The sequence below is a fragment of the Harmonia axyridis genome, chromosome 1 (genome assembly GCF_914767665.1).
Source record: "Harmonia axyridis chromosome 1, icHarAxyr1.1, whole genome shotgun sequence".
NCBI classification, from domain to species: domain Eukaryota; kingdom Metazoa; phylum Arthropoda; class Insecta; order Coleoptera; family Coccinellidae; genus Harmonia; species Harmonia axyridis.
This window is the reverse complement of record NC_059501.1, coordinates 68,946,203-68,967,308: the sequence shown is the minus strand read 5'-3', so window position 1 is coordinate 68,967,308 and position 21,106 is coordinate 68,946,203. Positions and strand designations below refer to the sequence as shown.

The window sequence follows — 21,106 nt, the reverse complement described above, 5'->3', positions numbered from 1 at the left end:
CGAATACACATTAATCTTCCACAATGGATCAATGTGATGTCCGTGGAAATACCCCCATAACAGTGGCGCAGTAAAAAGCAAGAATGTAATACCGACCATATTTTGAAGGTTTAGCCATTCTACTCACAACAAAATGGTCCTGGGAGCACCTGGTTAGTTTATTTTTTCAAATGAAATGTATCTCAGGAGAATTTGGCACAGCTGTTGGTTTTCCATATTGTTTCCAAGATGTATAAAACGTTTTTGTAGTAATTCGTGGCTTATTTCTGATTCTTGAGTTGATAACGGCAAAAAAAATGTTTGTTCGAATAAGCTGATTTTCACGCATTAGTTATGGATATTTATGATTCAGATGGCAACACACAGTTAAGAGCAATTGGTCTCATACAGGGTGGTATGAGTATGCGAAATGTTTGGTTTTTCGGTGAACTCCTCAAAAAGTGCGATAAGTCGTCTATGGAAACGGAAGATTTCCGAGAATGACCTGCACGACAGTTATATGCTCTTCTTTTTCTTCAAGAACCTGTCCTATTCGAATATTGACAATCATAATTCTGTTGGTAGCAGATCGAAACAGTTCAGAGCTTATTCTGCTTATTATAAATTCGACAATTAAGAAAAATATCGGATTGCAAATATTCAAAATTGCATATTTAATCGGGAATCACTCAATTCAATTAAATATACATTCATAACGATATAGTAAAATTGTGAATTTGGAAGTATATCACAATCCGATAACCTAATCTAACCATGTTGGGATCATGTAAAAGTTGCGTATAATTCCTGTATCTATGTTTATTACTCTATGTCTCTCACCAGCTACTTTCCATTGAATTTTATTCTGCAGTATCTTTTTTTCTCATAATATTCCTCACGTATTCGAGCTTTCTTCTCTTAACTATACCGAGTGATTCAAAAGTCGGTACTTTCACAAACTTCAGGAGGTGTTTCCCCACAATATTGGGTTTCGCCATGGCCAGTTCAATCTCCTGACCAAAATCCTATTGAACATGTAGAGTATTTATTGCAGGAGAATCTGTAATGTTTTCAATTAGTGATATCACTACTGAAAACGATAATATCGAGGATAAATTTTATTGATCAAATATCTTAATAAAAAATAAAATGACTCCTGAAAAACATACCATCTTCATGAAAAATCTTAATGCTATGAAAAAAAATCCTTTGAAAGAGAGACAAAAACTGCTCGAAATGGCTACCATTTTGCTCAATGAATTCGTTAGCACATTTAATTAGAAGATTGATATTCTTATTATTTCTTGATTATTTTGCGATTTGTTGCGAGCGTTCTCCATTCTCTGAAAAGAAGTTGCATTCTATCGTTTATTTGTATCGAGTAAACTCCTGATTTTGAGCAACCCCAAATAAAAGAATCAAAGGAATTCAAGTCGGGGCTCCTTTCAGACCAGTTATGAGGTCCAAATTTTATCCTTATCGACAGTTTTTTCCAAAAAAAGACATTTGCAAACCTTTGCATTTCATTGTGTTTCATTTTTGTGAACAAAAAATTAAATTGGTGAGATTAATGAATACCGAATGAAATTTAATTTCTTTTGAAATTATGGTCACTGTCTCGTCTGAATATTCAGATTTGACTGGATTCATCGAATATTAAAATCTCATACAGAAGTTCAAAAAATATCTTGCTACCTTTAGTTTTTCTCTTTTAATCGAATTTTTATATACAGGGTGGTATATAGGTTTTTTGAGTTGTATCCTATTCATGAATTTTTCTAAGCTTGAACGGAAAAAAAAACTCAATAACTATGTCTGTATGAAAAAGTTGTTGCAGAGAATGAACGTACCAAATACCATGAAAATATATAGGGTGTTTCGAAAGTTATGGATAAAATGGACATATCAATAAAACATTTCGTAACTTGATTATGATGAGATATGGACCGTTCAAATGTAGGTTATTTTGACTAAGCTTAGTGTCTAGTAATGGGACGAGTCGTTTAATTCTCAACTCGATCTACTCGAGTTGAATCGATGGACACCTCGGTTTAAAAGTCGAGTTTACTCGAGTCGGCCGCAACCGGACCCAACTCGAATAACTCGATGCATTCACCGCACCAAGTGAAGGCTCATCGCGTCGACTTCGACTGCCGCCGTCGACCGAGTTGAACTCGGTTCATCCGAGTTCAACTCGGTCGACGAGTTGCACAGCCACAGCTCGAGTTGCAACAGGAACGAACGGGGATTCACGATTTACCGAATCGTATGGTTTCTTCCGAGTTTGTTTCGAGTTGACTCGAAAAAACGCAAAGGTAAATCGAGCTGACTCGTTGAGATTGCAAATCGAGTTAATCAAGTTGAACAGCTCGAGTTGCCCATCGCTATTAGTGTCCTCTATCTACCATTAGCTTTCGCCAATTCACAAATGAATCACCCTGTATAATAATAACGAGAATATCAACAACTTTGAAATCAATAAAATACTCAACTTTCACCTTTCCGGACCAATCCAACATTACTTAACATTACATGAGCAGGAGTCAATAGGTAATCTATCAATACATAACCTGCTAAAAATCCTATTCACGGAGTTACCGTGTGGGTTTCTTGATGAAGGATCACTCCCGCTTGTGGCCAATTTAGACAAAAAATCTCTGATTTGCTCTAATATCAGGAGGGTTTCTTCAACCATGACTGATTCTCCAAGCGATGATTTTTTGAATCCTCAGGTATACCAGCATCGCTACAGAGAATCATAATAGTTGAATACATGCTTCTAACAAATAACTGCACCAATGCGTATTAATTCGAATTTTTGTCGAATCAAAGCAGTGCTAAAACGCTCTAGCGCCGAACGAGAACTGTTCAGTCGAATGCGCTATTATATTCACCTAAAAAAACCATTCCTAACTTTTGACCGTTCAACGCTTGATCACCCTGTATATATGGTCAGTTTACTGGTTCGAAAAGAGCGTTCCAATCACAGAACTTTAGGATTTTTTTGTCGAAACGCGCACATTCTGTCGGCACATCAATCAACCGCATCGAATGGAAGTGCGTCATCGACACTTCAAAGAAACCGATTGAATCCAAGATTAAAAGATACGCGATCCCATCCAACCCTTTTCCCCAACAAATCCGAGGCAAATTGGTAGCAGAATTCCGATTGAATCGGGACTTCTTCCGCAATAAAAAAAAAAAGAGAGAGATAAGGTGACACAAATACAGATGACTGAACCGATCTGGTTTCTACGATCCCACCCGTCGACTTCTCAAACCCAAAAGTGTAATCCGATAAGGGATAATAAGATATCCCCTTTTTGTTTCAGCACATCGCAGGATGAGGACTGTTACAAACTACTTTCTTGTGAATTTGAGCACCGCCGACCTTCTGCTTACCCTGTTGAACTGCAGTTTCAACTTCAGCTACATGATTCAAAGGTGAGGCAACCCCAATTTGTGTGTGTGTTGGGATGTGGGATGAATTGATAACTTCCCTTTGTACCTGGTGTGGGTTGAGTAAATACAATTATCGATGATATCTCATTGGAATTACTTGAACTAATTAAAAAGTTATTCAATAAGTTTTACGGTTCGATAAGAAAAACACAATTTTATGGTTTGAAATACACTATCATTATGTTTAGTCTCCCTGAACATCAATGCACTTGTGTCAACGAGATTTCAATTTATGAATTTTAGCCCTGAAATGAAAATCTGGAAGTTTCGCAAAATACGCTTCTACAGCTGTTATAACCTCATTTTTTTCACGCAATTCGAACTATAATTCATGTATTTCAAATGCTCTTTCGACAGTGTATTGTCCTGATGTGAAATACATAGGCGTAGAACTTTGCATCCGCCGTTTTTTTCTGAAATTCAAGGCTTTATTGTGAAAAACTGATTATACATTTATGATTCAAAGTATTGTCCATCGCGGCCACTACTTTCTCTCATCTCTCGGGCAGCGTACGAATCCCGCGTTCAAAAGACTGGTCATCTTTTGAAGCGATCCACGAATCTATCCAATTTTTACTTTTCAATAAGACCAGAAGTGCTGATAAGCCAGGCCGTGAGCCATTGATCGAAACAAGTGATAGTCTGAGGGAGCAACGTCTGGAGAATACTGCGGGTGGGGTAGGACTTCCCATTTCAATGTTTCCAAGTATGTCTCGACCACTTTCGCAACATGGGGTCGAGCATCATCATGCTATAAAATCACTTTATGATGTTTCACGTTGTATTGCGGCCGTTTGTCTTTCAATGCTCGGCTCAAACGCATTGATTGCATTCAATAACGATCGCTTGTGACTCCCTCAGTGACTCAAAAATTTGGGTCTTTTAATTTGAGTTTCAAAAAGTATGCCATTCTGCTCTTTATAAAAATGAAATAGAAGGTAATGGTATATTACATCGAATTGAAGATATTTAAACCTGCCAAGTATGTATTTATAATTTTTATGATACTTTTTCGTTTTCTCCAAAAAAATTGTTCCTATTGAGTAATAAATTACGTAAATTTTTGAGTTCAGAATATGAATAATATACGAGGTTGAGGATGAGCTAATACGAATTTTGATGAAAAAATGTAATAGATATTAATTTGAAAACGTGGGTAAAAGCTCCTGAATTCAAGTCAATACTCCAGTTACCGAATGTTCTATCTGAATATCATAATGGTCAACTCCGGATTACTATTAAAGTCTTTAAAAACTCATAATTTGGTTCTTTGCCATTTGATCTGATGAGAAAAGCAAAATTTTCCTGTTCGAGTGAGATGAAGAAAATTTGCATATTAATTAGAAGAGAAAATTCTCAGCGTAAGCTCCACGTCATATTCGAGATTTTCTACTGCATTTTCCTAGGAAAAACTACAAGTTAATATTTCTCGACAGATTTTCCTCATAACCTCTCTGCTGGATTTAATAAAGTGTCCTCCGATAAAAAGTTCATACAATCGTTTAAGGAAAATTAATAGTATGATATATGCATGAAGATGGATCAAATAATCATTCTGAAAAATGCTTGCATATAATGAGTTTTCTCATTTCAATAAACGTAGGTAAATATTATTCTTACATTTTCAGCATAGCTTCACGAAATATGACAGTTTCTCTCGAATTGCATACCTTCAGATATTTTTGGCTTACAGAAAAAAACCTCGTAATATCAATGAAATTCTGGATATGCGAATAATATTACTGCATTGCTGTTCATCTAGGCTCCCGCTTCAATGCTAACATGTCAGATGGTGACTTAAAAAAGAGTTTCCCATAGCGATGGAAATGCGTAATACTCAACTAATAACAACAGGACAAAAACATTTTACCTCCTAAAGCTCTGTCATGACACCTTCATCTGCAGAGCCATAATATCTTCAGCACAAACTACAGAGGTTCTCGAAGCAAGAAATTTGGGTTTTATAGAAGGAAAACTCCCCTTGAAATCCGTAAACTATGAAGGTTCAGTCGGATTTCCTACTAATCTCAACAATATGTGTATGAACTACCTTGTGGTTGAATTTTCATTGTGTGTCGTGACGAATATATATGAAATAGACTGCTGATATAGCAATATTTTTTATTGTCTAGACTGGAATAATATGACATTTCTTGTTAGAGCTTGATAATTCTACAGGGTGGTCAAAACTGTGTACCGAGCCTTCTGGGGGAGATAGTACATTGAGGAATAAGTATAGTTTGTTGAATAAACTTATGGCCCAACATGCATATTAAGGGAAGTATATCCTCCCAAAGTTGATAAATTTGAAGAAAATTAACCACATAACTTCTAAACGATGAATGTCACCAGATTGAAACTTCGTGCATAAATGTATGTTGTTAAAATATATGTTTATGACAGTTCTACATTTCGGATATTGTTTTTAGAGGGTGTGTCATGATTTTTTGGGACAACTTCTTTCATTGTTTACGGGTCGGTGAACCGGATACAACCAGTAACAAAAGTTGTTCCAAAAAAATCATGACTCACCCTCTAAAAACACTCTTATAACAATATCAGAAATGTAGACATACATTTATGCACAAATTTTCAATCTGGTGGCATTCACCGTTTAAAAGGTATACGGATTTTTTTTAAATTTTATCAACTTTGGAAAGATATATCCCCCTTAATAAGCATTTTGGGCAATAAGTTTATTCCTAAAATTATATATTTTTCGATGTACTATCACCCCAGAAAGCTCGGTACACATTTTGGGCTCACCCTGTATATGAAAATTTTGGTTTTGCACTTAATGATTATTTTCCTCATTGTAAAGTGGGCTTATCGGAGGCCACATGATAATAAATTGCAGTCAAAGAAGGTTAAAAAGTACAAGACCTGCTTTAATCCGATTACATATAATTTTCATAATTTTTCATATAATTTTCATAATTTTTGCTGACGGTTCATGAAAAAGATAAATTTCTTGATTATTTGAAGGACCTCAAAACGCTTTGTTTTCCAGATACGAGGTGTTTTTCTCTCATTGCGCCTTCCCCCAACATGATATTTAACTTGAATTTGGCATAGATATTTGAATTCGAAGCTTTCATTATGCAATAATTTTAAATCCGAATCTACAGTGTGATACTTTTTCAGAACAGTACCCACCCTTTTTCCCCTAGAACTTTTTCTGGTGGACTACTGTTAATTTAGAAGAATAAAGTAAGAAACTTTGACCCAGTACAATAATTTTTGGTTTCGTTTAGTTTTGTCGGAACTGCTACCGAATTCAAGGAAGAATTTAAAACATGTCAGGAAAATTCAATTCAGTTTAAACATTGAGTTAGTAATCTATTATAAATATATAATTTATCATTGTTACTTTTTTACCCAATCTGTAGGTAGCGAAGATTAATAAAGATTCGATAAACTGGCATAATCAACACTAAAAAGTAGAAATACAAGAAACACTCTGTATCGAGAAAACAAAAATTTTGCGGCTCATGTTTATAGAGATTTTTTCTCAAAATTATCCAAGGAAAACCTTCTTTTTCCTTTAGCACCTTCACCCTGTATAATATTAAAACAAATAATGTTGCGCAAGATTTGTTTTAATCTTTTCTTCAAATATATTGATTTCATCTCTATCTGTTTCAGGCATTGGCCCTTTGGAAGCTTGTACTGCTCCATAAGTAATTTCATAGCGAATGCCACAGTTGCCGCCAGTGTGTTCACCCTAACAGGAATTTCCTGTGATAGGTAAGCAGATCTTGTTTCCCTCGAAATTCCTGCGCTTGCAAATTTCCGATTCTGCTCGATACTTCTCATACATTAACCCACTAAATGGACAATTCATTATGAAGCGCTTGAGAACCAATATGTTATCATTAACTTCTTGTTATCTTGGCAGGAAGTGAACGGTTGATTATGAAAACGACTCATTGTTATCTGACAAGGGTTTATGAACGGATAGAGAGGGATATGAATTGACTATATGGGGTGTTTCAGAATTATGGGATCTAACATTCGTGAATTATTTTCCATAACGGAATGTTGTTATAAACTTGGAAAGGAAATTTAAAGAAAAAATATTAAGTTGAATTTGAATGATCTTCGAATCGAATGAAAAAAATTACGAATTCTATAGTGTGGGTCTTTTTAAGTAAAGTTTTCCTCAATAAGTCCCGGGACTAACCTGTATATACACTTCTTTTCGAACTATCAATAACATAGAGTAGTAAACATAGATACGTATAGGCAAATTCTACATGTCCCCAACATGGTCAGATTACGTTGTCAGATTGTGATATATTTTCAAATCCACAATTTTACTTTATTGTTATGAATGTATATTATATTGAATGAAATAGATTTATTTGAACGATTCCCGATTAAATATGCCAATTTGAATTCGATATTTTTCCTAATTGTCTATTCATAATATGCAGAATAATTATTATTTTTCTGTATCTACCTACTGAACCCCAAGGTTTGGCAACTTTTGCGCTCGTAGTGTTTCACGTCGTTTGGCGCGCTTGAAGTTTGTTTTCTGAATTTCTGATATATTTCCCTATTTATTTCAATATATTTCGGGTTAACATGAAACGTTGACAGCAGAAGTCCGTTCTTTGTGGAGAAACTCGCGAATTGAGTGAAATATCGTATCACTGATATGTTTTCATTTCCGCTCGCTTCATATCAAATTTGATAGTTCATGTTGGTGACAAAATTTGCTTACTGTAAATGACATATGCTTTCTCTATCTATATTTATTACTCTGAGATATTCATAGTAGCTCTACTCAAATTACATAATACAAATTCGAAACGATTCGGTGCATTTCTATTCGATTTGAAAAATAGGGCTGAATATGTGTAGCGTCACTTAACATTCAATATCTCGATCCAGACATTCCAGACTAACTTTATATTCGAAATTTTGATAGACATCTATCGTTTGTCGGAAAACTAACTACTACTAATTATGAAAAAACACTCCACCTTCGGTGTCGGGCTCTTTTTCCAAAAATGAAAATGAACTCATGCAGTTTTTAAGACAACACGCTGTCATGCAAAATTATCGGTAATTTTGATGCACTTGTGCAATTACTTACGATAAGTAGCTTCAGATCTTTGTGTCATTTGCAGTGAAACGATGATCTTTCTACATTCAAGGCACCTGCATGCGAATGGAGAAGTCGGGATCATCACGAACAGACTGATTAACCCGTTCCATATTTAGTTCCATTCTCAATAACATTGGGCGCCAGGGTTTTAGTTTAATCAGTGTTGAACCGTCTCCTTAAACTGATTTACTCATTTCTGAATGAAAATAATACTTGGCGCAATATTTAAGTGACGAAAGCCTCGAAGAGTGGAGAAATTCCTTCGCGCTCTAGTTGCAGAATTTCCATTTTTGTGAAATAAGCATACGGACAACGCGTGATCCGCTCCCGAGAAACGATCCATACTGATTAAATTCCCAAGAGCCATTGACATAACCCTCACTCATTTCTAGATTGTTGTGTTCATGCAAAAAGCTAAATAAATATAAACTTTCTTTTGAGACTCCTTGTAGTTTTGTAGTTATGTATTTTGTATTGAAAATAAAAGAAATAAACCTTAGTATGAAATTTGCAATGTTTTGTTTCATAACGGGTGTTTTTTTTTCGAGGTATATGACTTCAGGTTGGCATTACTGTTCAAGATGGCGACCGATTTGACAGGTGTCAAGTGATTTATTCTTAGTTTGCTTTGGCAATTCATCATGAATAGACTCTCGTTTGAGCACCGCTTGCAAATAGTGCTATTTTATTTCGAAAATAATGGTTCTGTGCGGAATACGTATCGCGCACTACGTCCATTAGAGATGAAGCGCACTTCTGGTTGAATGGCTACGCCAACAAACAAAACTGCCGCATTTGGAGTGAAGCTAATCCTCAAGTGTATGTCGAAACACCGTTACATCCAGAAAAACTGACTGTTTGGTGCGCTTTATGGGCTGGTGGAATCATTGGTCCATACTTCTTCAAAAACGATGATGGCCAGAACGTTACAGTCAATGGTGATCGGTATATAGCCATGATTACTAACTTTTTCATTCCTGAATTGAACAACCATGATGTCCAGGAGCTGTGGTTCCAACAAGAAGGCGCAACATGTCACACAGCTCGTGCCACAATCGATTTATTGAAAGACACGTTTGGTGACCGCCTAATTTCACGTTTTGGACCTGTGAATTGGTCTCCAAGATCTTGTGATTTAACACCGCTAGACTACTTTCAGTGGGGCTATGTAAAGTAATTGGTCTATGCGGATAAGCCACAAACCCTTGACCATTTGGAAGACAACATTCGCCGTGTTATTGCCGATATACGGCCACAAATGTTGGAAAAGTCATCGAAAATTGGACGTCCAGATTGGACTACATCCGAGCCAGCCGTGGCGGTCATGCCAGAAATCATATTTAAAATGTAATGCCACAAGATTATCTTGCGGATAATTAAAATTTATGTCAATCGAATAATCCTTCGTTGTTTTATTGCAATTTAAAGTTCTATAGCTCTTAAAAAAACACCCTTTACTTCCGTATTGATAATCTACCTACAACTCAAACTGTAACTATCAGGAAATATTTGCGACAGAAATTCATCCTCAAGCTTTTTATCGTGTATATTGAAGCGAACAAGATATCGTTCTCGAGGGTGTTGATGAAAAAACTATCGTTGCGTGCCATGACTAGTCACAATTGGAACTGTTTTATGTTCTAGCTGAAAATTAAACGGATACGTTTCCAAACTAGTCACGATATTCAGATATTTGGGAATGAAAGATTAGAGATTTTGAGCATTTGATAGGTCGACTTGTTTATTAGCCCTAGGCTCGAATATACTGACGATAAATAAATTGACAGAAAGCTCAAACAATCAAATATTAATCAAATGCTCATATCGAACCAACATCAGTTTTGGGTCAACATCAGTTTTGGGTCAACATATTGAATGAACGCTTTGAGGATCGCCACTATAAAAGTTTTATGGAACCCAGCATTATATTAGTCTTCTACTTCTTCTTAGGGTGAACGACATTACATTGGGACATATAGGCTGAGGACACGTAATTTGATCAAAATATGGGTATAGTACATCAAATGAAGTATTGATGAACAAAAAGGTTCTTGGCGTTGAAATTACAAAAATTAAAAAAAGCATGACAGTCGGAAGAGAACACGTAGAATATTTACTTTAAGTGTGCTATTTTTACGTTAAATTCTTTTCAATTCCATTTTATTGTTGATACCGAATATTAGTAATAAGAATCTTATGAATCTATGATTGAACAAAAGCTTCACCTAACAAGTTTTTGAGCGCTCGTTATCTAAACCGATTGCTCTATCATTCAGTCACGTTGAGAGTTTTAAAACTCGTCATTATTCAATATTCACTTCACCATACAGTGAATATGTGTTTGCTTGACAGATGGCATCGTGGGCTGCGCATATCTCTCTAAATTGGCACTGCTCAGCATATAAACCCAACCGTGCAACATCGCTCTCTTGAGCGATCCATCTCTAAATGGAAGTTGAATTTGACACAGATATCTGAGTGTCAAACTAACCGATTCTATCAGTAATTTCGAAATGAAACACTTCTCAGAATTGTATCAAAAATCACTCGCCAAAGAAGTGACTCCTACGTGGAGTGGAAAGCTGCGACTTCGTTGCAGAACGTTGTGGGTACTCACTGCTCCGCTCTACGTGTTGATCGGAGACAAGCGACCAACATGTGCAGAGCACGATTCTCAGCTCCCCACATGCTAAGGCTTCCCAGTAACAGCTTCGAAGGCACGCTTATTCATCTACTTTTCCGCTCCCTTTCTTCTCGAATGTACCTCGCACCTCTCTAGGGCATCATCGGTACTGACAGGGGAGTATGTAATGACTCTATGCTTGCCTAAGAAATGGAGTCATGGGCTGCGAATCTCGCAACCGTGCTACAACAGAGTCGCAATTGTGTATTTGGCAGAGATCACTGAATGCGAATCCGATTGCGAAACTGACAATTCCATCAGTGATACGGGATTCAGCGCTGCACTGATTGAGAAGGCGTTCTCTCGTTTTTTTCATTCTGAAAGAAAGTTCTAGAGGAAAAAAGCGGTTACGGTTCCAGAAAAAATATATCCCTCTAGATTGAATTCAAGATTAGCATCTCACAGGATGGAAACTTCAAATTGTAATATACAGGGTGAGTCACAAATGTGTACCGAGCTTTCTGGGGGTGATAGTACATTGAAAAATAAGTATATAGTTTGATGTATAAACTTATGGCCCAAAATGCATATTTAGGGAGATATCTCCTATATTGTAGATCGCTAAGTTGATTTGTAACCATTTTCGAATAATTGAACTCAAAAAATTGTCAGAAGCTGAGACAAACTGATCAAATGTAACCACACCAAAGAACAATGTTTTCAGTAGTATCTTATATTAATGACTGTTCACATCTTGAGTAATCAGAATAGTGATGATAATCCAGGATAACGTTTAGTATTGTTTAACAATGGAAAACGAATGAGAGTTTTCAGGAGCCTCTAGCGTCAAAACTAGCCTATAGACAAATTTTGGCCTTTGGAACTTTTTGTTTGGAATTACTTGGACTATAACATATTAAAAATTCAGCCAATTTGACAGGAGGCCACTTTGCCTAATAAAGTTCGCGCTATCATTCAAGTTAAATATCTCGTGAAGGGAAGGTGCTATGAAAAAAACCTTGAAAAAAATTCAAACATTAACACTCTGTATTTTTCTCTAAATATGCGAGGAATCTGTCATTTTCATTTGTACCTCCAATTCAGGGATGTAGAAGAAAATTTGTCAAAATGATTCTATTTTAATTTGTAGTTTAGTTTTAGTTCAGGGAAATATTCATATAGTAACATTATAAGAACATGAACCGATATATAAATTATATGACAGTTGCTTGAGAAAAATACACTTTTTTTGTGGCAGTTTTGTAAATTCGAACAGGCGAAGATACGAAGGTTATTCACTCGCTTCGTTTCTTCGCCTGGTCGAATTCAATTTACTCTTCATTCATTCCTCGTATTTATCCTGAAAAGGAACCGTCCGACATACTAACAAAAAGAACGGTCACGTCAAACTCAAGGTCAGCCGGAATTCTCAGCATAATCAAAACGGCTCAGTTCATGCAATGCGATAACAAATCAGAAAATTGAATTCTGTTTATGCCGCATATTTGTGTGGATCTGACCAGTGCGTGGATCTTTTTAGCCTTTGAAGTTCGCGGAAATCAAACAGGCCTGAATGGGATTAAATTGGCTGTTGGCCTCTGTAGACGGTTCGAATTAAAAATCATCTCATATTCATAGAATCCGACGTGGATTACATAGCGATTGCTTTTTCCTCCTTTGCATATGTATGTGTGTATATTTGGATTTTAGCAACAGGTTTGGCCTAAATTAAGCCTATAGAGCATCCGTGTCTGTGGTGATTGGTTCTGTGTTTTCGGGAATCGTCGTGAATATACAGGATGTTTTGCGAAAATAGTTTTCGGGAAAGGTTAAGAATATGCAAAATGTTCAGCGAAAATAGTGCGATATTTGCAGGGTTTTCAGAATCAAAATATATTTTGCTTTCGAGTCTATACTGAAGGTAGAGAAAGGTTTGAAAAAAACAGCATCAGATCCGATGATAATACAGAACTTTCTTCTTCCGATGAAGAATCATGTATATAAAAATTAAATTCTAATGAATGAGAAATATGCTTCGAAAACTAATTGGGATTGCAAACATGTGTTTCACTGAAAACATTTGGAATTTAGCAGTAACTAGTTTCGAATACAAAATCGTAGTAAATTTTCTTATGTTGAATGTTTAAACATCGGCTTGTAAATAATTCGAAAGCGAAAGTAGTGTTGTTTTTCATCGTTGTGAAATACATAATGATTTAATTCCTCTTTCAATGAGGGGAATAGGGAATTCTGTGTATATTGGTTTGGCTGCCATGTGTTATTTATTATACAGGTGGTTTGGAGATTTTAATCGCAGGGAATGTTGACAAACGCAGAGAAGCGGAACAACCTTATGTTGTTTTTAAGAATCACGAATGATATATGAAAAGAGTGCCACTGAACTGGGTCGAATTGCCGCCTCTCAATTAAAGGCGCCTGAGCTATCATAGTTCGAAAACACTATTTGATTAGAATTATTGACAAATTCACAAAAAAGGTACCACATGAAATGAATATTACTCCAGATTTGCGTATAATTTTTGAAGAACACACCTAAGAAGATTGTTATGAATCTATCGACGACACTTCAAACCTAAACGAAGACGAAGATAACCTTTGTAGCAATCATTTAATAAGTGACAAAAATTCAATAATTGAATTATTACAAAAAAACCAACCGAATGTGAAAACAAATTTGACAGCGGCAAGCTCCAAAACCGATGTTGCCGTGGTTAACAAATTAGAGTTAGATCTGAATAAACTCGATCCCTAATATAAAATAAAACGAAAAAACAATGAAGTTTTAATTAGCGGAAATTGTAGCGGATTCATGTAACCATTTAGGTAGTAACCACCTTTTTTTTTTTGCATAGTAATACATAAACCACATTAATCTTGGGAAGTATTCTGAAATGGCTACTATAAAAATAACCGAAATAAAAAAGTTGGACTGCTCGCCATATACAGAGCCCCCGCAGAAAATTAGGAATTCTTTACTCCTTCACATCTGGACTGTATGCCTCATAGAGTGCTGTAAACGGTAGAATATGTATAGGAGGCAACTTCAGTTTGGGTTTCCTGAAAGAAGAGAAAAATACAAATCAAATAGTATAACGAAGGTTTCAAAGGTTTGCATTGCCAGTATATTCAGAAACACTAACAAAACATATGTATGACCCCCATTCATCGGATAATTCAGCTCACGAATTTAATCTAATTGAGCACACAGCTAAAACAAAGAGGACTCATATATTTAACGAAGCATATCATAACGGAATATAATATCAAACAATATGAGTACTTAATACTGGTTTAACGTCTGTGAATTAATATAGGAATATAACATCTCGGCTTCCAGACAATTTTGAATTCTGGAAAAAATACCTCCTACTCACTACTAACATTCGATTCTGGGAGAAGGGGGTTCCTCGTATGCGGTTAGAACTTTCAACTTCCTCGGTGGCTCAGTTGGTTAGAGCGTTGGACTAGTGATTGGAAGGTTGCGGGTTCGAGTTCCGCTCGAAGAGGTACTTTTTCCAGAATTGAAAAATTGTTTGCCAGCCGTGATGTTATTTACTTAATTTGAGTACTATTAAGACTCGTTTCACACTTATACGGTTCGATTCGGTTAGGTGCGTATTCGATTCGTTTTCAGTAGCGCCTAAAACGAATGAAAACTCTTCACGGTTAGTATAAGGTTTGATTTCACGACCAAATCATCGAATACGCAGTCACTCACTTTTCCCACAATGCTCACTATGGAGAATGACAAATTGCTGCCATGTTATTTCTCTATAGAAGAATCAAAAAACGAAAGAGGAATAATCGACTTCACTGGGTACACCCTATCCTCACCAAACGTGATTGGACTGATGTAATCAGCCGCTCAATATCAATGTCAAGTGAATCAGACATTGCTAAATGTAAATAACAAAATTTAAAATGAGAAAATGAAAATAAAATAATATTTTCCCTCGCCGAAAACGTGACCGAACCGAAACTAAACCGTATGTGTGTAAACGACCAATTGCTTTTGTGAACTCTGGACCCGAATGGAAACCGAACGTAACCGATTCGTGTCGAGGGGGCTTTCGGTTCTATCAGTTATCTACTAGGTACCGAACACACACCATATCACCGTTTCACACTTTTCCGGCGGCTACCGAAAACGAATCGAATACACACCGAACCGAATGGAACCGTATAAGTGTGGAACGAGTATAAGTGACTATGAACGATCTGAATGAAAAGAAATAACTACAAATGTTCATGAAATGGGTATAGTTTCATTGAAAAAAGTCCACCCAATATTTGCGCACTCTGTGTTAAATTAAAGTCTTGAGCAAGGGGTCTGTTCTGACGCGTCCAGAATTGCCTACGTAATTCCAATATATAAAAGTGGAAATTAACGAAAATGTACTGACCATATACCTCCTGGTTATTCTTAAAATTCAAGAGGAAATAATAAAGAGAATTGAATGTTGAATGAACGAGAGCTCAAAAGTTCAAGTCTTTACGTCTGTGTTGTCCTGATTTTAATTGGGTATTGCAACAAGATGAAGGATAATATTAAAAAAAATTCACCCTCCATTTAATCCTCTTCTCAATTTACATCTGCAAATATTCTAACTCTTAACACCTTTGTAGGAAAAAATATTCTTTTAAAAACTTCGATTCAGAACCACAACCTAGATTAGATTAAAATTAATTACGAGTAATTGAACTTTGTTCCTACCTCGCTCGAACAACAATGAAACAAAATATGTCTCGCCTCAGCATTCCATAGCTCGGCAACTCAGTTTCAAACGAACAATTCAACCCCTTTTCTCTAACAAAGGATAAACGAAACGTAAACCCTACGCAATCCGCTGAGGTCACATTTTTCAAACCTGTTTTTCCAAACTCTATACAAAGCGACAAGCATTGGTCAGATGAAAATTCTTTTTCCTCCTAATCAGAACGTATACGTTAACTCTAAGCAGGATTTCATTAGCATTACTCCCGTTCACAACAAATTAGAACCCCGTGTTGAAAAAACACGCTAAAACAAATCTCACGTCCCAATTAACAAACTCCATTCCTTTCTGAAAAAAGTTAATATGACCAGGTACATCAGATAGTACTTAACACACTTATATTCTTTTAATCATACAAATCACCCAGACTCTCATTTTGTTTGTTCTAGTTGCTGGTGTATTTTTAATTATTCAAAAACGAGAGTTATTTATGAGTACACGTGGCTATTATGCTCTACAGTGGGGTTTAAACCAACAGAATGTGCCTCTTTTACGGTTTAAGTGGGGTGTGCAAGAGCACGAAACAATTTTCCAGTCTCCAATAAATTTGGGTGGAAACGTATTGCTCTGTTTGTTTCACAACTGAAGTTGAGTTTTTTCAGGAAGAGATTAAAATATTAAACATGTTGTAATTATATTTATAGAGGGTAGATGTTGAATTAAAGAACATTCTTTTCGGCTCTGCTTATTTTTATCCGTATTATATTTTGGATTTCAGAGGATTAGTTTTGATCCAAATACTTATAGACTTGATATACTGTTACGGATGTTCGCATTAAATTTCAAAGAAAATCAAAAAATTTGAATTGTAGAAGACGATATGTTTGTATTAAAAAGTAGTTGAGAAGAAAACAGAAAATTTCAAACTTAGGTGACAGCAGTGCCATGGACATTTTGTAAAACGGAAATACGATAATCGAATTTAGAATAGTTCGGAAAGTGGTACTTTCCCGCATGAAACTGTCATGACCGGACGACGCGAAGCGGATTTAGGACCGTTTGACTAATAAGATTTGCTCTATGCGCAAACCATGCGATTGGCTTAGTTTATATTGCTCCGTATCATATGTGAACGGAGTACAAGGTGTTTTATAATATTTGCGCAGGACTTCAGGATGTGATAGTTTGTTATGAAATATTAAAAAAATAGTTTTATTAATTTACCCTTGTAAGAATATTACTTCATCCGAACAAATTACGAGAGAGACAACCAACATTATATCCTATCCTACACTCGTAGTTACTTCATATCGTCACGGCGGCGCTGAGAGGCTGCGCGTGACGAGGCCATCGAGGGCTATCGAGCTAAAGAACAAGAATCGATCTTCATGATCGAAGTTTTAGACATTTGAGGTCTAACCTATAACTTCTGTCTATTCGATATCGAGCTTGCTCGGAGAGAGATATTCAAGAAAGAATAAACGATTAAAACATTATCTGTGTATTAGTAAATCCTCTACTAAACCTGTAAATCCAACAACCCTCCAAAATGCATCATTTTCGAGATACAGAGTGTTGAGATTAAAAAAAAGCGTTTTTTGTGAATATCTCCGGAACCTTTCATCCTACTGAAAACAACATTAGTAAGCACTGTTCAGTTGTTTAAAAAAATTCTGAAGACCATTTTTTCAACATTAAAGTTGATTTTTCTCTAAAATGGTCGACTTAAGAGCGTATAACGAAAAATACTCTTTTCATAGAAAATATTTGCAATTCAAATGGGCGTCTCAAAATCCGCACGGAGCATAGCTTATTATGTTTAGAAAATGCCTTTTCTGCTGTTTTCTTTACAAAAAAAGATTCCGGAGATAATTTTTTCGATTTCAGCTATATCTTGAAAATGGTGCATTTTAGAAGATAAGTTAATACTTTATTTTTCATATGTTTGGACGAACTATCAAATCCTGAAGATCTGCGCACATATTATGAAATATCCCGTATAGTAGATGATTCAGAATCACTAATACGACATTGAAAGACTCTATTGGGAAAAAAGTCCCTGAGTCAAAGCAGCAAATCTTTGCCTATTAGTACTGCGCTGGTTTTTGTATGCATAATTTCTCTAACTTGAGAATTTTCCAAAGTCTGGCGTCTTTCACGGATCCAGGCCAACTCACATCAACACTTGTGAACATTTCTCTAATTCCACTTGTCACTTGAAAATTAAGAATAAGCTTGTTTTTCCCATTTATGTATTCGTGGATTTTTTATTTGGAAACTCCTTTGTGATTACAATCAATCACTCCAATTGATGCTAGGAAAAAGTGCTCACTTCACTGCTCAATAATTTTATTAACGACAGTAAGTACTCACGCTTAGCGACACTATACTTTATGTACGTTACCTCTCTCACGTTCACTACATCATCAGCCATATTGCATAATACAAACCACAACACAGCCTTTCAGTTCAACAAATAATCTGCAACTAACCATCATTATTAAAGGGTTTCCTTCAAACTAAAAGTAAATGGTGACTTATTAATAATCATTGTTCCAAATCCTAATTTCTAGGGATTACCTTTTACATCGAAGTAGAAGGTTTTGCTAATTTTTTATTTGTATAGATGTAGGCTTGGTTAATCGATCGTCTAGAGGTATGATTCGATTACCTGGCCTTTCGTCTTTTTCTCCGCGACTTTGTTGGATTTGCAATAATTAAACTCTTTTGAATTATTCACATCTATTTACAAAGCCACACTTATGCAGTACAAACTCAGTATTGAGAAGATTTTAATTACGTCTTAATTACAAGTTTCTCACTACGGTACTGAATTTCGTCTTTAACTCTAGTTTAATTACTCGAAACGTCTTCGATTATCACGTCTTCGTTGTACTTCAAGTTTTCGGTCGTCGCGTCTCTAACTGGTTCGCGACTCGTCTTAATCTAGTCCGCGAACCGTCTTTTCGTCTTACGTTGAACGACCGAACTCGACTCGTCTTCGGCTTAAGTTGAACTGTACCGTCTGTACCCGTCTTCGGTTTAATTTGAACTGTGCTCTCTGCCGATTGGAATTACCCTCTCTCGAATATAGACCTCCCTTCTCTCGGTTTGACCACACCCTTAGGGGAAGGTACCATCCCCTAGTCCAATAAGGGCTTTTGCCGTACCGCCTCCAAAGATCTTCGCGGATTCCTGGAAATCGAATATTCTAGAAGGACTAGAACCTGAGAAACAGATGTAACACATCTGGTACAACCGTCTTGTTCTAGAACTTTCCCAACCCCAGTAAATCTCTTAAGTTTTACAACCGACATGACACATTCTTCGACACCCCGAAGAATAACACATCCTTTTTACATTATGTACAATAACAATTCGTTCCCTGTAAATCGATTGAAACTGTCATGTCCTCGACACTAAAAGAAACTAATAGGTCTCCAAGCATCCGGTTGACTATCTCAATTCGTTACAGGGAATAATAACTGGATCCTACATAGATACAAGGCTTTTCTTTATTTTCTACAAGCTTTTTTTTCATTATTATTTATGGCTCATCTTCATCATATGCTATTGCAAGTGAATTGGAATATCATATGAGGTAAAAAGGAATGTAATATCATTGTGATAGAAAGTAATTTTCTAATTTCATTGACAAGGTATTATCACAAAGTAAAAGACCACTCCACCAGTATTGTGTTAGACTAGCAGTATTTTTTCACTTCCGTAGATCACGAACTCGATCCGCAAAGACACTTGTTTAGCTGAACTCATTCAATTTCCTCCCACTCATCGGAAAGTCAGGTTACCGTAATTGTTCCTTCAGACAAAAGCAACAGTTCCCTCTGCTCCCCATTAGAAGGAACGGGTATTTTCTGGGAGAACGATGCTCCCCAGTAAATCAATGACACAATAACATAATTCAGGGAAACTTATTCGAATCAGCCGGAAAGCCTTAAAGGAATGCGAACCTGTAATAGAGCAGATATTCTCCGAAATTCTTGGGAAATAAGATCGGAAGAAATAGAACATCGTCGGGATATTCGTTGGAATTAAGGAGTTCTGACTGTTTCTGTTAGATAAAACAGGGAATAATTTTTCCGTTCAGTTTGCGAGAACTTTTTCGATAACTTCCGGAGGTCGGTATTCAAATTGCTTAAAGTGTTGAAAAGGTGAAATTTGAGTTGAGAGTTGGAATGATTAGATTATAAAGGAAGTGTTGACTTGAAATAATGGAGGAAATTTTCAATGTTTACATTAGTATAGTTTAGTAGTGGATGAATTACTGGCCATAAATTAGTTGCCGAAAAGTTGTGCAGTATATTACTATTGTTGCTTTCAAGATGACGATGACCCACTTTCTTTCAACTTGTCATAAGACAATTAATTGGACAACAAGTGAATATTGTTCTGAAATTTTTATAGTGGTGTAGACAGAAGAAAATATTTTTATACCCATTTGTGAAAATTGACGATGAATAAATGAACACTGTTGGATTTGAAAGATCATATTCATATTACGTTGAAGTCTGTTATAGGAACAAAGAGGGTTTGGATTTAAGACCGTTTGACCATGAAGATTAGCCTTGAGCGCAAACCATTCGATTTACTTAGTTTATATTGCTCCGTCTTATATTTGAACGGAGTACAGGGTGTTTGATAATACATGGTGAGGACTTCAGGATGTGATAGCTCGTTCGAAAATAAAAAAAAAACAAATAATTCACTCTCCAAAATGCACCAATTTCGAGATACAGGGTGTTGAAATTGAAAAAAAATCGTTTTTTGAGAATATCTCCCGAAAGCCTCAAAGAAATGCGAACCGGTAATAGAGCAGATATTCTCCGAAATTCTTGGGAAATAAGATAGAAGGAAATAGAACATCGCGGGGAAATTCGTTGGAATTAAGGTGTTCTGACTGTTTCTGTTGGATAAGATAAGGAATAATTTTTTCCTTCAGTTTGCGACAACTTTTTCGATAAGTTCTGGAGGTTGGTATTCAAATTGCTCAAAGTGCTGAAAAGGTGGAATTTGAGTTGAGAGTTGGAACGATTGGATTATAAAGGAAGTGTTGACTTAAAATAATCGAGTAAATTTTCAATTTTTGCGATAGTATAGTTTAGTTATGGATGAATTACTGGCCATAAATTAGTTGCCGGAAAGTTGTGCAGTATTTTAATATTGTTGCTTTTA

At 36.0% G+C, this 21,106-nt stretch overlaps 1 protein-coding gene across 3 annotated transcripts in view; it reads left to right on the top strand.

The window, feature by feature from the left end:
• The window catches only part of LOC123670568 (tachykinin-like peptides receptor 86C), a 132,134-nt gene that overhangs the window by 67,990 nt on the left and 43,038 nt on the right, over positions 1-21,106 (top strand). For all 3 annotated transcript variants that reach the window (XM_045604064.1, XM_045604066.1, XM_045604065.1), the window contains exons 3-4: positions 3,312-3,423; positions 7,087-7,188. In XM_045604064.1, the coding sequence (XP_045460020.1) occupies positions 3,312-3,423; positions 7,087-7,188 (214 nt within the window). The remainder of the gene's footprint in view (positions 1-3,311; positions 3,424-7,086; positions 7,189-21,106) is intronic.